General features: G+C 40.6%; 1 protein-coding gene and 1 long non-coding RNA gene across 4 annotated transcripts in view; both read left to right on the top strand.

Moving 5' to 3' along the window:
• Positions 1 to 23: 23 nt before the first annotated feature.
• Positions 24 to 9,647, top strand: LOC110328858 (putative zinc finger protein 66). Of its 3 annotated transcripts, none has more exons than XM_029544104.1 (4): positions 24 to 84; positions 2,004 to 2,130; positions 2,579 to 2,674; positions 6,404 to 9,647. In XM_029544104.1, exons 2-4 carry the CDS (start codon positions 2,007 to 2,009, stop codon positions 7,513 to 7,515), a joined length of 1,332 nt encoding a protein of 443 aa, XP_029399964.1. In that variant the 5' UTR covers positions 24 to 84; positions 2,004 to 2,006; the 3' UTR covers positions 7,516 to 9,647. The 3 variants fall into 3 exon arrangements, with proteins under 3 accessions (XP_029399964.1, XP_029399963.1, XP_021064011.1); XM_029544103.1 differs by lacking the exon at positions 24 to 84 and adding an exon at positions 98 to 164; XM_021208352.2 differs by lacking the exon at positions 24 to 84 and adding an exon at positions 364 to 640.
• Positions 9,648 to 11,373: 1,726 nt separating this feature from the next.
• The window catches only part of LOC115065001, a 4,315-nt gene continuing 3,955 nt past the window's right edge, over positions 11,374 to 11,733 (top strand). The window contains exon 1 of the long non-coding RNA XR_003844805.1: positions 11,374 to 11,593. This is a non-coding gene — a long non-coding RNA (uncharacterized LOC115065001). The remainder of the gene's footprint in view (positions 11,594 to 11,733) is intronic.

Genomic DNA, 11,733 nt, shown 5'->3' with positions numbered 1-11,733 from the left:
CATCGCACAGACTTGTGGGAAATGTAGTCTGTTGCGCGGTGACGTCACAGATCGGTACTTTGGTAAACAAGAGTTCAGCTTTTGGTAAGCATGTGCGGCTCTTATCCAAAGCCGGGCCAGACTCTGGTCCTGCTGTGCTGTCCCGTTGGATCGCTGACATGGAGGTTGGTCCAGGGTTCAGTCACCCCAGGGTCTGTGCGGGGTGCATAGGTCCGGAGGGAACACGGGACCGGGTGGAATGGGAGCTGGGAGGAGCTGATTTGGAGGCGCTTTCTGGACAGGGCTAGGGAGAGGGCACTGCGGTGGGCGGTGGGCGGTGGGCGGTGGGCGGTGGGACTGACCTCTGTGATAGACTGACAGAATTCAAGGAATGGAGAAGCTTGCAAGTTGAAGGACTGCTTGGGCAGTGTTGGTTGGTGAAGGTCGTTGCCTGGACCTGGTGATTCTGGGCGTTCACTTTGCAGCTTGCTGGTGGAAGCTTTTGCCCATTAGCTGGGTCACTCTCACGTGGATGTAACTGGATCTCTCAGTATGTTTAGTCAAGAGGAGATATATCTGGTCCTTTCTATACTGTATGGCTGTCTGTTAGGGAGTTCAGGACCACTGCGGAAGATCACCAAATAAAAGTAGGAATTAAAAGGTAAAAAACAAACCAAGGAAACAAAACTGCTTTATTTACAGCCACAGTCTCCTTTGCCAGTTTGAGAACTGCTGCAAAAGGGTAGTCAGGGGTCGGAATTTTTAAAGGCACACACCACAAGTATCTCAACTCTGGGGATTTTCTGCTATGTGAGAGATTACAGAAGGAGAGTGGATGTCCGGTTACTATTGTTTGCTGTTTGTGTTGCTGTGTTGTTCAATGCTCAGTTGGAAATGGAGCTAGCTTTTAACTATCGCACATGCGGTTACTCTTGTCTTGCTTTGAGGTGACAGACGTTGCTAGGTTCCGGGGTCAGAGTCGTGTGAGGGGGATTGAGGTGTGTGTTGTTTCCCCCCACTTTCCTGGAAATGAATCGTGAATTTCCAGATGCTTCACTTGGATTAGGAATCCCTCGTGAAAAGTGTTTAACTCCTCACTTGAAAGTCGGTTGACACAGAGGTTTCCTGAAAGGATACTGAGCTGTTTCTCAGTGGAGGATGAATTAAAACCTCCCCAAGTAAAACAAGAGATAAAACTTTTGCCTCAGAGGTTGTAAGCCTGAGACGGAAAAACCTGGCGCAAGGTGTTAACAGAGGACACCAGAGGTGCCCTCATGTGAAGACTGCACACGCTGCCAGTTTCAGTTGGTCAAACTCTTTTGTAAATGTACAGTTCTGATTCATAGATTTTGTGTACATATTGTCTGTCTAGAATGACTAACCTACTGTTGACCCAAACATCTATCTTCCCCAATAAATTCTCTGTGCTTCTGGATGTCATAGCCTCTTCGGTCTCTCCTATCTGAGAGACTGTAAGTGGCCCTGCTGGGAAGAAGATTTTTTTTTTTTTCCTTCAACATCTCAGTGTTAGATTCTGGTTTTCAACATCATAACAAGAATGTCTACTGATCCTTACGTTAACATTCCCATACAAAGGCAGAACAGTGCCATCACAGGAGACTCTGAGAGTTGCATTGCCATAAAGCAAGCCTACATGTGGGGTGAAAAATAATAGAAGCTACCAACTCTCCCTATTCCATCCGAGACGGTGATGTTGAGAGTGTGAATCCCTTTCAGGATGGAGACGTGAGCTGGTGTGAGGCCTGATGGCTTAGGGATTTTAGTGATTGGGAGGGAGCATGAAGGTCTGTGAAGGGAACACAACCTGGTAGTCCTGATTGGCGTACTGTGGGCTCCTCACCCTGTCCTTTGTGTGTGGTTTCGTGTTTTGCTGCTTTTCAGTCAAACCAAGGGTTTGTGGGTTGGAGACTGGCTTATGACTCTGCAGTTTATTCGCATGTATTTTATTATTAATGCTTTAAATTGATTAACAGTGTGATATCATTCACTTGTTCTTATTCCAGGAAATGCTGTCCTTCCGGGATGTGGCCATTGATTTTTCTCCAGAAGAGAGGGAATGCCTGGCGCCTGCTCAGTGGAATTTATACAGGGACGTGATGCTGGAGAATTACAGCCACCTTGATTTTCTGGGTGAGCATTGCATCTATATCCTTAACCATCAATGTCTAGCTTCCCCCTTTGGTACAATATCTCACCGAGTTTTCCATTATATCCTTCCTTTTAAGGAAATAGTGGGGAGTCTGACATATAGCAAAAAATCATCTTGCTTTTTCTTCTGTTTGTAACCTGTGTGTGTTGGAAGTATGTTTCTTTTACTTGAGAGGGAATCATAGAAAGTTAATGTAAATATTTTGCAATTGAATTTTTAACGTTTCCCCTTTAAATAAAGGTCAGAATTTGCAGAGTATAAGTGCCTCTTCAGTATTCCAATATACCAATCAGAAACATGTAAATAATTGATTGTTTTGATTTTCTAACTTCCATCATCTCTTTCCTTATAAGCAGTGTTCTAGACAGAACCAGACTATTCCCAGTAGAAGAACACTCAAACAGTGTTGTTCCTCTTTCCTACAAACAGGCCTTGCTGTCGCTAAACCATACTTGGTAACATTTCTGGAGCAAAACCCAGGGTCTTTGGGCGTGAAAAACCAAACATCAGCCACCATCCTTCCAGGTATGTAAAAATGAGTGGGTCAGAGGATAGATGAGACATCCAAAATGAGTGGGTCAGAGGACAGATGAGACATCCAAAGATACAATAAAAGCCAGGGTTTACTGTGAACATGGAGACGTTTCTTATGGTAGAAATTATTTGTAAGGTATTGCTTTTAATTTCTTCTGCTATAATGAAAAGACACTTAGATATTTATAATGGCTAAGTTATCAAGCTTATATTTCCCCTCTTGTAAGCTCTGCTTATATTTAAGGAGCATGCAAAGTTCTTTATTTTGTTGAGTATACATAATAATGTAAAACACAGAGGGATGCCACCCAACGTTGGTCAGACTAAATCATTTACAGCCTATGAAGAGCAGGCTCACCTAGAAAGAACTTTCCTTTCCTTCCTTCCTTTTTTCCTTCCTTCCTTCCCTTTTTTTTTTTTTTTTTTTTTTTTTTTTGGTGGGACTTTTTGAGATAGGGTTTCTCTGTGTAGTCCTGGTTGTCCTAGAACTCACTTTGTAGACCAGGCTGGCCTCGATCTCAGAGATCCGCCTGCCTCTGCCTCCCGAGAGCTGGGATTAAAGGTGTGCACCACCACTGCCTGGCAGAACTTTTCACCCTGAAGGGAGGCATTGGCCTTACTCTGTTTTGGCTTGGGAAAATTTTAATCACTGCTTCTATTTCCTTAGGGCATTTATGTCTATTTAAATGATGTATATGGTCTTAACATAACTTCAGTGAGTGGTAGCTATGAAGAAAATTATGCATTTATTTTGGATTTTCCAATTTTATGAATTACCAGTGTTTGAAGTATGACCTAATGATTCTTTGGATTTCTTTGGAGTCTGGTGTTATGTCTTCCTTTTTTTTTTTTCTTTTCATTTTGTTAGTTCAGATGTTCTCTCTGTGTCTTTTCCTTAGTTTGGATAAGGGTTTGTCCATCTTGTTGATTTTCTCAAAGTACCAACTCTTTGTTTCATTGATTACTCCTGCCATATATCCTCTTGGGCATGTTTGCTTCTTTTTATTCTAGAGCTTACAGATGTGCTGTTAAGTTGGTAGTGTGAATGAGATCTCTCCAGTTTTTTTATACAGGCATTTAGTGCGGTGTGCTTTATTTGTGTTCCGTTAGTTTCCATATGTTAGGCATTCGTTTTCATTCAAGTCTAGGAATTCCTTTCCATTTCTTTCTTACTTTCTGCCTTGACCCAGCAGCTATTCAGTAGAGAGTTTTTAGTTTCCATGTTTTTGTAGGCTTTCAGTTGTTACTGAAATTCAACTCTAATCCATGGTGGTCCGATAGGATACAGGGAGGTATTTCAGTCTTCTTGTATATTTTAAATCTTGCTTTGTAACTGGGTATATATTCAATTTTGGAGAAGATTCTGTGAGATGGTAAGAAGAAAGTATATTCTTTTATGTTTGGGTGACATGTTCTTTTGTATATATTTTAGGTATATTTGATTCATAACATCTGTTGGCTCCGTTACTTCTCTGTTTTTGTCTGGATGACATGTCCATTGGTAAGAGTGGGGTATTGAAGTCTCCCACTATTAATATGTGAGGGTCAATGTGTGATTTAAGTTTCAGTATAGTTTTTTTTGCAACTATGGGAGCCCTTGCTATTGGGACATAGATATTGAGAAATGAGATGCCATCCTGGTGGATTTTCCCTTTGATGAGTAGGAAGCGTCCTTCCCCATGTGTTCTGATTAATTTTGGTTGGAAGTCTTTTTTGTTAAATACTACATATTAGAATAGCGACACCAGCTTGCTTTTTGGGTCCATTTGCTTATAAACTCTTTTTCCAACACTTTAGTCTGGTGTAATGTGCATCTTTGATGTTGAGGTGTGTTTGTTGTGTGCAGCACAAGAGTGGATCCTGTTTTGCATCTGTTCTGTTAGCCTTTTTCACTCATTGGAGAATTGATGTAATTTATATTGAGAGACATTAATGACCAAGGATTGTTTATTCCTATTATTTTGTTGTTGGTTGTTGCGTGTGATTTTTAAAAATGCACTTGTTCCTTTTCAGGTCCTCTACCGCTAGGCTCCGAGATCAGCCGCTGCTGGTCTTAGCTTTGTCATCAGGCATTTTCCCCTGCAACAGCAATTGCTCCCCACCCCTCATGGCTAGCTTTGCCAAGCTGCCAGCTGGCATCTTTCCTGAGAATGCCAGGAGCTGCTGTTCAGGCTCCACCAGCTAACCCCCATGGCTGTGCTCTTTCTTCTGCCCACCTTAAAGCCATGTATGGAAAACACTTAAACAGTTTCATTATTTTAAAACCAGCCAGATAACTCAATGGCTGGGCAAAGAATTTCCTGCACTAATCTTATCAACTAGCTCCCTCTATCTTCCTTGGCCCTGGCTTGCAACAGATGCTACAAACTCTAGGGGCCCCAAGACCTACATGCTGTTGCTTCTTCCTTGCTCCAAAACCTTCCAAAATCCTCTTTCTCTCCTTCTTCTCTTCCTCTTGGGTCCCAGAAGTTCCACGTTTTCCTCTTCAACCAGCAATTGGCTTCCACCTCCTTCACTGACACAATCAGGAACCAATTAGGGAATTGACACCTTCCTCTACAGCTCACCTTTTCTGACCAATAAAAAACAAAAAACAAACAAAAAAACCTATTCTTCCAGATATAAATTGAATAAAACTAAATTAAGTAAATTACACAGTATGAGGTACAAGTGACATCCAGTCCATCAGTTTGTCAATTTAGAGAAAGTACCATATTTCCTAACTGAAAGAACTATGATTCTATCCCTGGGTTATGTTTAGAATTTTAGGCTGTAACATCACTTGAAAATCATGTCATCTACTCTATGAACTCTCTGTGTTAAGCAACTTGAATTTGATTATGAGACTAAAACTAGTCTTCAACTCCATCAGAAATCCAAGAACAGCTAAATATTACCTGAAAATATAGGAAGCACAGAGCATAGCTTCTGAAACCTGAGCCATTTATAGAGACAGTTGACTGCCTGAACGGTCCCCCATTTTTCAGAATCCAAGAGCTTCTGTCTTCGGTCTTTTGGCCAAGGATCATCTTATCTGACAAACTTTATGCAGAAATTTGAAGGGTCGCTGACCCTGTCTTGGCAATGCACACATTTCTAAACAGCAAGGTGTGACACCATTGTAAGACAATAACTTCATACTCATATTTCCTTCCTACCAATTTCCATAACATTCTTTCCTAACACATTTACATAAAATATTTGTGTTAGTGAATGTCATTTCATCCAAGTGCTTTATGAATTACAAACATATCTTCTAAAGTTTTTCCTATCATATATTTAGCAATAAGGATTTAAGTGTACAATAAATTTTCTTTTTATTTTGATGATGGTCCAATCACAAACAATCACAATTGGCTTTCTCTTTCCAAGCTACACTACTTTATACTTTCATGATGTCCAGCTATATCAAATTTGAATTTTTCAATAGACTTATTGCTGTTACTAAAATTGTCTGACAACTTAGCTATTTAATTTTGAAAAATATGACATTATGTCTATGTTCTATTTAGTTCTGCAGTTATTCCAGTAGAAGAATAGATTAGTTCACCTACTATATTTTTTGACTTAATGTTCAGTGCCTACAACTATTGAAATATACTCTAGATTTTCAGTTATGGTTAAATATGTAGAAGTAAAGGTTACTATTCTAAAGATAAGTATTCTAAGTATGATGAATATTTCTCATATTTTGTTCATATGTCAACTCTTACTGAACAGGAACAACAGGCAATGAATTTAACAATCACAATGAGGCCATTGATCACAGCTCTCTTATGCAATGCCAGAGAATTCATACAGGAGAGGAGCCCTACTACTTTGAAGAATGTGGTAAGGCCCTTAGTTCTCAGGCAACACTTTCTGTACTCCAGAGACGTTATATTGGAGACAAACCCTACAAGTGTAAAGAGTGTCATAAAACACTTAGCAGTCGCTCATCACTTTTAATACACCAGAAATATCATACTGATGAAAAAACCTACAAGTGTGAAAAATGTGGCAAAGGGTTTTTCCGTTCCTCAGATCTTCAGCATCATCAAAAAATTCATACTGGAGAGAAACCATACAAATGTGAAGAGTGTGACAAAGCCTTTCTTCATCATTCGTATCTTAGGAAACACCAGGCAGTTCATACTGGAGAGAAACCCTACAAGTGTGAAGAGTGTGGAAATTCATTTTACTATCCTGCAATGCTGAAGCAACATCAAAGAATTCATTCTGGAGAGAAACCTGACAAGTGTGAAGAATGTGGAAAGGTATTTTCCTCTGCTTTCTTCCTTAACCAGCATAAAGGAATTGATTCCGGAGAGAAAAGGTACAAATGTCAAGAATGTGGCAAATCCTTTTGCTATCGTTCATATCTTAGGGAACATTATAGAATGCATTCTGGAGATTATCCGTACAAGTGTGAAGAATGTGGCAAAGGGTTTTCCCGTTCTTCAAAGCTTCAGGAACATCAAACAATTCATACAGGAGTTAAACCCTACAAGTGTGAAGAGTGTGGGAAGTGTTTTTCCTCTTTTACATCCCTTAAAAGACATCAAATCATCCATTCTGAAGACACTCCCCATGAGTGTGTAGAATGTGGCAAAAGGTTTTCTAGTTCTTCCCGCCTTCAGGAACATCAGAAAATTCATACTGAAGAGAAACCATACAAATGTGAAGAATGTGACAAAGCCTTTCTTTATCACTCGTTTCTTAGGAGACACAAAGCAGTTCACACTAGAGAGAAACCATACACATGTGATAAGTGTGGGAAATGTTTTTCTTCCTTTACATCCCTTAAAAGACATCAAATCCATTCCATAGACACTTCTCATGAGTGTGTGTAATGTGGCAAAAGGTTTTCTAGTTCTTCCCACCTACAGGAACATCTAGAAATTCATACTGGAGAGATCATACAAATACGAAGAATGTCACAAAGCCTTTCTTTATCATTCATTTCTTAGGAGACATGAGGAGGCAGTTCACGGAGAGAAACCACACAAGTGTGAAGAGTGTGGGAAATGCCTGTTCTTTTCTTCAACCCTTAAAAGACATCAAATAATTCATTGTGAAGTCAGTCTCTACAAGTGTGGGGGAATGTTTAAAGCCCTTTGTATGCTGTCTACCTTTAAGAAACACAAGTTTGTTCATTTTGGAGAGGAACCATACAAGTGTGACCCATATACGAAAGCCTTGTCTTCTAATACTTCCCTGTTTGAGCACAAGCTAAGTCATCCTGGAGGGAAATTTTACTAGTTTGAAGAATATACCATAATATTTTACTCTAATTTATAATTGAAGAAACATTAAAAAAAATCAGTGTCAAGAGAAAACATAGAAATGTGATCAATTTGGAAAAAAATCCTTTTCCATTAACTAATATCTGATTCATACTGGAGAGAAACACCAAAATTTGAAGAGTGTGGCAAAATGTTTTATTCTGTGTTAGAGCTTTCATTCCAAAATATTCATACTGTAGAAAAACCATACAAGTATGAACAGTGTCTCATTTCAGGATCTTACCTCTCTGTGCCCTCTAAGTTAATTATTTTGAAATGTTAAATACGTAATACCCACCAGCAAAATGCTAAGAATGCGGTCAGAGGACAGTAGAGATCTTACTTTGATGTAATCTTTCCACCACTATAAAGCAATGGGTTTGGAATACATCTTGATAAATTTCTTTCTTCTGTGACTATCAATACAGCACGAAACTGTTACCATGCTCTTACACTGCTGTTTAGGTTTCCTCAATCTGAGTGCTGGGTCATGGTATACTTACTGTTGTTTTTCCCAGCGGGGTCACCCAAGGGCCTATAATAATGTCTCTCATGGGTTTTGTAAAAAGTTCTGTAAACTCACATTTCTCACCAAGATGGACTTTGTTGGAATGGTCTGGGTGCCTGCCAGCTTGAGGTGAGTAAGAATTAATGTTTGTCTCCTTAGGAAATGCTGAAAGAACAGACTGAAGGTCGTGTTTGGTTCCAGAATAGAGAATCTCTTATCTGCTTTAATTAAGGAAGTTGTGTGTGTGTGTGTGTGTGTGTGTGTGTGTGTGTGTGTGTGTGTACCACTGTCATTTTCATAGCAACAAATTCACATACTGTAATAAGGACCAAAGCAAATGTCACATATTGTGATAAGGACCAAAGCCAAATGTGCTCACTGAGCATAGATGATAGAGTTGATTATTGTTGGGTCCTAAGTAAAATATTAAAGCCTAGATGGACTGTTACGGCCTAGGTAACTGTTACCTGGATAGCCTGCCAATATAACATATTTATATGTTTCTGCTGTTACTAGGAAATTTTCTAATGTGAAGATTGATTAAATATTCTGTTATATTCTCTGCTCTTGGAAACCAATCACTATAGAAGTCAGTAGAAGTGTTTTATGTAATTAACCACAATAAACTTGGACCTGAACCAACCATCCAACAGCACTTCCTGTACCTCTGTATAGGTTGTTGTGGTATAAGCTGCTTGCTCTTGGTATAGACCCCTATGTAAGAGATATAAAACTATTCATAATAAGCCTACTATTTTGAATTATACATGAGTAATGCTTAAGTTCCCAAGACCTCCTGGGAAAATGACATCTTACTTAGCAGAAAGAGACATGTAAGTGGGTAACTGACATCCTGGTTGCCATATTAATACATGAATGTTAGACCAAGTAAGTCCCTGACACAGTGGAATACTTAAACCAATGGGAACAGGGTAAGTGCACAACAAAGACAAGTTCCTAAGGAAACCCCGATCCCAACTCCTGATGGTGAAATAACTTGGCACAGATGTTTGTAGATTTGGGCTTAAAAATCCTGTAAGATCTAAACACCTTGTCATTGTTCTATTCTCAAATCTGGACCATGGCCCTGGTCAGCTGATTCTTGGGTGTATGCTCAATAAACTATCTTTGTCTGTAAGATTGGTGTTTGTGTGGTTTATGAGGTGATTCCTGGACCCCAACACTATCAGATGCCTGTTCGACAGTGAAGCCTTATATGTATGCAGTTCTTCCTTTACTCTGGATACATATACCCAACAGCACCTCAAACTTTCTTGTATGGGTTCTTTCACTTGCCAGTAATGAAGGAAAGACAGAAATTTCTCTTTGTGAACTTGACTGTAAAACCCAGTGGTGATAACTTAGGGCAGTCCTCTGTAATGGCTGCTTTCATAGATATAGAGCTATCTATGTCTGCCATCATGAGTGTAACATAGTAAACATTCTTCTTCAACTGTGAACCATGGGAATATAAGGAAGATGTACTTTCTGGTGCAATAGTGGACTGATACTATTGGATAACCAATCATCTTCTAATTGGATTTAAAGCTCAACTCACAAGCTCTAACTAATAACAGGTGGTATCAATGAGGGGATGAACTGTGCCTGGGGAGGTGATAAACCCTGGGGAAAATTATGATAAGTGAGCATAATAAATGAACCCAAGTTATTTCAGCTTATTTTCTTTTTTCCTTTTCTACCCAGAAATTCAGGCACCTCTTAAAATCTGCCAAAAAGTATGAATTGTGTGATAGAGGTACAATAATACACACACTCACAACTGATCAAATTGTAGGGAATAGTACCCTGTGGACACACTGACCTCGTTGGGACGCCTATGTCACACCCCTAATGCCAAAACTCAGGGATCTATGAGGGAGAAGAGGTAGCAAGATGGTCAGAGGCAGGTGCAGTGATGTCTGCAGTGAAACAGCATTGGCCAGAAATGTCACTGCCATTTGCCTGCATGAATTCACGGTGGTTTATAAGTATGTGGTCATCTGCAGAAAATAAAACAACTCATAAAGCATGCATGCATACATGAAGACCTTGTTATGCTACACCCTGAGTGGAACAGCTATTGGCAAATGATAGCTCCTGTGGGAGACAGTCGGTCTGAGAGGAATCTAGGTTCCAGTACATTGTCCTAAATCCCTACACATAGAACAAGCACTAGATGACATTAAGAAAAAAAAAAAGCCCATGAAGTAGAGGATAAAATACTTTTTAAGGGTAAGAAGTAATAGATGGAGGGTTGAGGAGACTCAGTGAAAAAATGCGCTGCACAAGTGTTCTCCCACAACAAATACCAATTTCAAAACGGTTGATTTTGCACATACCCAAAGTTTGATCTGTTTTAGCAGTGATTATTGTAAAACTCTTCTGAAATGATTAGAGCTTGCTCTGGTTTCTGCAAACTAGCTCGTTGCCACTCAGCTGGTAGCGAGAGTACTAGTGAGTTCCTCAAATAGCTGTGAATTCCATGACAATGAAGTAATTATGAACTTTGCCATTAACATCCCCTTCCCCTTTAAGCCGGGCCTCAGGAACTGAGGAAAGCAGCATCTTTCATAAACATTCGTCTGGTTAGAACCGAATGACCACAGTTCGTGGTCTCCTGTGGGAAGCGGGTGCGGCTGCATGGGCCAAGATGGTGCCCTGGCTCATTGCCAAGCCCCGTGATCCCTGCTTGTTTACCAAGAACCTGAACAGGCCACTAGAATGATCATGCGCTGCCCACCTGATGCATAGTGTCATACAGCAAGATATTGAGTCACTGGCCTATCAATGCGCACCCTGGCTCGTGTACAGTGTGTGCTGAATGCTGATTGGATCATGAAGAGTGGTGAGCGATGAGTTCAGGGGATGGATGTGGATAAATTGGGCGATCCCCCAGAATAAAGCGGAAGCTGCTTGAACCGTGTCTTGGTGTACGCGTTGTCTTTTCCCCACCTCTGCTGGCCGGAGTGTGGGGTCCTGGCAGTCTCCATGTTTCCTAACTAGGTGACACTACATTGCGGACTACATCAACGCAGAAATCCAGGACCATTTAGTAGTACAACCCCCTCTCCCAGGACTCTGGCAACGCCACCGCACAGACTTGTGGGAAATGTAGTCTGTAACACGCCAACGACACAGGTCGGTACTTTCTTCCTCAAAGCGGGGACAGATTCTGGTCACGCTGGGCTCTCTGCAGTTGGATCTCTAACGTAGACGTTGGTCCTGGGTTCAGTCAACCTAGGGACTGTGCGGGGTGCATAGGTCCGGAGGGAACACGG

This window comes from Mus pahari, chromosome 11, assembly GCF_900095145.1.
Source record: "Mus pahari chromosome 11, PAHARI_EIJ_v1.1, whole genome shotgun sequence".
Classification (NCBI taxonomy): domain Eukaryota; kingdom Metazoa; phylum Chordata; class Mammalia; order Rodentia; family Muridae; genus Mus; species Mus pahari.
This window is presented reverse-complemented; position numbering and strand designations above follow the sequence as displayed.

Bases quoted from the DNA above. Each gene is read 5' to 3' on its own strand.
- LOC110328858 (XM_029544103.1), top strand. The intron at 2,131-2,578 runs GTGAGCATTGCA...TCCTACAAACAG, and splicing joins CAGCCACCTTGATTTTCTGG to GCCTTGCTGTCGCTAAACCA. The intron at 2,675-6,403 runs GTATGTAAAAAT...CTTACTGAACAG, and splicing joins ATCAGCCACCATCCTTCCAG to GAACAACAGGCAATGAATTT.